Source organism: Mandrillus leucophaeus, unplaced genomic scaffold (assembly GCF_000951045.1).
Source record: "Mandrillus leucophaeus isolate KB7577 unplaced genomic scaffold, Mleu.le_1.0 Scaffold911, whole genome shotgun sequence".
Taxonomy (NCBI): Eukaryota; Metazoa; Chordata; class Mammalia; order Primates; family Cercopithecidae; genus Mandrillus; species Mandrillus leucophaeus.
This window is the reverse complement of record NW_012109931.1, coordinates 482,471-487,430: the sequence shown is the minus strand read 5'-3', so window position 1 is coordinate 487,430 and position 4,960 is coordinate 482,471. Positions and strand designations below refer to the sequence as shown.

Sequence of the window (4,960 nt, the reverse complement as noted above, 5' to 3'; positions counted from 1 at the left end):
TACAACATGTTTTTCAATTAAGTTAGCTTTTATGTATTAATGTACAGATGCTATTAACTTTATGAGGCCAAATTTGATGAGAATAGATTGTGGTGATAATTGTGATAAAAGTCAAACACTGTTACCAAGGAGAATTAAGAAAGAAATTGGAAAAAGACCGGTTGGCATAGAGCACAAAGAACAGTAGTGTCAACTATGACAACAAAAACAACAGAAAATCAGAAAAAATAATAATCATGGCCATAATGTAAGAAACAATATCCTAAATTAAAGACTTCATTATGTATGCTGAAGGGACATATCTTATATAAAGTGAAAATAAAGAACATGTGATTAAAGATTAAACAGGTGAAATCCAAAAATCCAGTAACTTTTCTTTTTCTAATTTTGAGGGTAAAATGAGGGAAACTATGTTGTAAGCATGCATAATTTAATGAAAATTTTCAAGAGGAACAACATAAAAATTGGATCAATTTTCTGTTTTGCAACCTTAAGCAGATGGATTTAATGCAGCAAAGTAAGATATATTAAAACAAAAATTAAAGGAATTACTGATTTATATGAGTTGTTTCATTTCATCTTCCTCAAATATGATTATTTATTAAGATTATAAGTGCTTTGCTGAAAATAGCTTTAATATGTACTATTTTCTTTTTTGTTACCTTGTCATAGCTGCTCTATAATTATTATTATATCTTTTACTGTTAAAATAATGTAGGAAGTGCTTTTAAATATCACCTCATTTTGTTTTAAAATTTTTTGTGTGCTTATATTATATTTTTAAGGTTTATTTTATCTCATCTAAAGATAATGTAGTTAGTGCTATTTCTACTTTGTGAGTACAGAATTGAATTTTTATGATGTAATATATAATCAATTTGTAAAATTAAAATAAATCTATTAATTATAATCAAAGTGTTGAAAAGGGAAAATATTCTATCAAAGTCTTAGAAACTAATAAGAAATGAAAGGGAAGGTCTTTTGCCCCATAAATATAGAAAAGGGTGAAATTTTACCAAAAAAACAATGAATGGCATAAGCATGGAACAAATTAGAGGGAGTCTCTGGGTCCTGTTATTTGTCAAAAATGTGTATTAGGTATCCTAAGCCCATATAACTAACACTTTAAGAAATAGGAGGCTCTACTATCTGGGTCAAAACTCAAGATAAAGGTGACATGCTTATTTTTGTGAAGGGGATCTCCATGATAATGTCTATGCAGAATTTATGTGTCTGACTGACTGTGGATTGGCTAACCTCTTGCACAGTTTACTGCTATCTGTAGCTACGTTTTAGATTCTTTTCCACTTATTTGCTGAGTAAATTTGGAAAATCTGCCTATATTTTCTGAAGTTTAGCTATTCATCTGTAAAGTTGGGATACAAACAGTATAATTTTCATGTGGATTCAATGAGACAAAATGTGCCAACTGCTTAGCATTGTACCTAATAGGAAGCCTTAACAAAAGTTAATTTATAGTTTCTCTGTTAAAGGAAGAAGCAACTTATTCTATCATATACTGTTTTAGAAGTCATATTATTATTTAACATGATTTAACTAAAGCATAATGGCTATAGCTCATGTATATTACAACCATGTTAAGTGTGGACTTCCTAGGCAAAATATTCATTTTCCACTTGTCATCAGTATTAAAATGCTATAATGCATTTTCACAGAATTTGAGTCCTACTTATATCTTATGCATTTAAAGATCTTGAGCATAGTGAAATTATCTTTTCATGGCATCATTTTTCTAGCCTTCAATAGGGAATATTAAAGTCACAAAATAATGTTTTAAATTAAAAATATATAGCATATTTACAGTTATTAACAAACATTCAGTTTTCAATAAATGTTTTACATATATTAACGAAATTAATTACTATTATTATTTTGTACCCAATATGGAAATGAATAATTTTGCAGAGGCATATCTTATTAACATAGTCTGGAGCAATACATCTATGTGTTAAGGTTATAAAGATAATAAGTACATCTTATAAAATATTTGAAAAATTAGAAGATACAGGAAATTTTCACTTTCAATATTCAGAGTTAATTGTTACTATTAAGACCAGCTGAAGTTTTAATCACTGAAATCAATGACTTCACTTTCCAGACTGAACTAGATTTGTTGATTTTAGTGAAGGCCCTGAACATTGTAACTCTATATTACAACTTCAGCCAAGAAATTAAGGAAGTTTAAGTGATTTTCTAAAATTAAAAATAAAGTTTGATTATACCATTTATTTCCATTTATTCTAAACTTTGTAAACACCAGAAATAGCCTGCAAAAATAATTGTCAAATAAATAAGAAACCATTTAATTATTGAGTTTTACATTTTGTGCCTTATGTGCTACAGTAAAAACTGAGGAGAGAAAAGTCCACATTGAAGGAAGAAATGAAACTCCTTGATGAGGGCAACCTTTTTTCTTGAAGATTAAGAACCAAAGAATTAGGTTTCATCCAGTGTACATTCAACCAAATTGTTCATCTGAGTCAAGAGTCAAGATACTTTAGTAAATTAAATCATAAACAGAAACTATTATGTAACAGAAAAATTGTCCCCTATTTTTGGTTGAATTATATTTAAAAGAATAATTAAATGTTTATCATTTACTTTTAAAATACCTGATAGCTGATTAGCATACGATTGTATAATTATATAATAATTTTCTTTTTAATTGTTGCTTTTTTATTTTATTAGCTGTTTTTTTAGAGGTTTACAACCTACTAATGTTTTTGGTGGTTCATGTAGAAACAAAATAAATAAAAATATATGGGTCAAATTGGTCTTTTAGGCCTACATAAACATTTAAAGAAATATGAAAGCAATTTTAAAACAAATTGTTTCTTTTTTTACTTATTCCTTTATGCTCTGCTCTTCATGTTATGTATGTCATTTAGAATAGAGTTTTTAGGTTGGTCCTTTAGTACAGGGTTAGTTAAGAAGAAACCCTACATACATGGTGGTGTATACAGTGGATGATTAATGTAGTAGGCAATCCAAGAAGTAAATCCCCAGTAAAAGGCACAACTCTGCAAGCAAAACAAAACAATATAAAAGTTAGGAAAAATATGTAATATGTATTTCAATTGTGACATGACATAAACATTTATATTATATGCATGTCACAATTTGAAACCACCCCATACATTTATATTAGACACTGCAGCATTTATACATAAAATGGTACAAATTGTCTAAGCTAAATAAATGGAATATTTCTTTGCACAATATAATAGTGAGAGGGAAGCCAGGTAGGGGATAGTTTGGCAGGCAGAGAGGGAGGGTCTCAGGAGAGGGCCAACACCTGTGGACTGTGTGCCTGCAATGCCCCTGTTATGCAGTTAGCAGGAGAAAATATGGTCAAGAAGTTCCTGTTATACCAAGATGTTTGCTCAGAAGGGACTTTCCATCCACCCACAGAGGCACAGACAAGGACCGGGGGTGTCCTAAAATGATCCTGACCACATTATAATGCTATTAGCATTGTGCTTTAATCCTCCCCACTCCATGGGTTTCTCTTAGACACTCATGAGTAATAACCAAGATGGAGTAGCTATAGCCAACCCTAGGCATGCAGGCATGCACAGATGCAACACTCCTGGGGGGAATTTTACCCCTCCCCTTAGGGTGGACCCCACAAAAGACTTCCTTGCCTTTGCCACATGAAAGACTGAGGACTCAGCCCCATTTCTTACAACCCTATTCTGGTCCCCTGTTGCTGCTGAGAGCATTTCTATTGCTTAATAAATGCTACTCTGCCTTATGCACTCTCCGGTGTCCATGTTCCTTATTCTTCCTAGTTGTGGGACAAGAACTCGGACCTCACTAAACTAAGGAATAAGGAGACAGCAAGATTTTGCGGGATTGCTCGGGATCATGGGCAGGGTGAATAAGAGCAGACTTCTTTGCTTCCATTTCCAAGAGCTCTTGGTTCTCTTTATTATATGAAACCAAACAAAGCACTGGACCTCTGTCAGCTAGTTAAGAGTGAACAGCATGGCTGTTGCTCCTACAAGACTCAGAGGACAAGCTTACTGATGAGGACTTTGTCAAAACTTCTTCATCCATGGGTTTTGGCAATGTTCATTCTGTTCCAATCCAGTTTCCTTTCATGAAGCTCTAGCTGTTGTGTGGGACTTAGAAGGATGTCCTGGGGCAACTGAAGGTGTCTGACTGAAGCTACATTTTGGTGTTACACAAAGGTCCTTGGACTGGTTCCAGTCCCTGACAGCCCATTATGGTGTTGGATAAAGATTTCCAGTATTTTCTATCACATTTTCTTTCTTTTGAGACTATGATGGTTGTTCTCCCTTCTTTATATTCAATGTTATGTATGTTTTTTGCAAGCAGGAGAGATAATATTCTTGGGAAAATTGAGTAGCTTGCTTACTCATCAGAAGTGTAACCCAGAACAACGTCACTTTTACCTGTTCTTAGAACAAGGGATATATGAAGATTTAGAGAGTTTCCTTTCTCCTGTCAAGGAGACCGACTGGCACTGTACAGGAGGCTATTTCTCCCTGGGTGACTATTTTCCTCTCCATTTAGGCTGCTTCTTTTTTTCCATGAGAGATGTCAGCAATGCTCAGTAAGCACAGAAGTGTACACTATGCGAGAAATCAATTTTCTTATTCTAGGAGGCTTATTTTGAGGGATGCACACCAAGCCCCAAACTCCTCTCTTTCAAACCTCTGTATGAAAAGGATTTGGACATAAAGTTATAGGCTAACATTCCAAACTTTGTCAAGGTGCCTGATAAGGCAAGGATTTGTTTCTGTGGATCCAGGGGAGCCCTAATTCCCTGGCTACTAGCACACAGAATTAGCCAAGCCAACCCCTACATTTTCAAAGACACCTATTCTTACTCCAAGAATAACAACCCCTGGGCAGGAAGAAGGGACTAGTTTTGGAGGTCGGTCACTTTCATTTCCTTGAATGCTATGATCTG

At 33.7% G+C, this 4,960-nt stretch overlaps 1 protein-coding gene across 1 annotated transcript in view; it reads right to left on the bottom strand.

Annotated features, from left to right (window-relative positions):
• TECRL (trans-2,3-enoyl-CoA reductase-like) overlaps positions 1 to 4,960 on the bottom strand; it is a 163,919-nt gene that overhangs the window by 29,610 nt on the left and 129,349 nt on the right. The window contains exon 7 of the mRNA XM_011969831.1: positions 2,969 to 3,041. Coding sequence (XP_011825221.1) covers positions 2,969 to 3,041 — 73 coding nt within the window. The remainder of the gene's footprint in view (positions 1 to 2,968; positions 3,042 to 4,960) is intronic.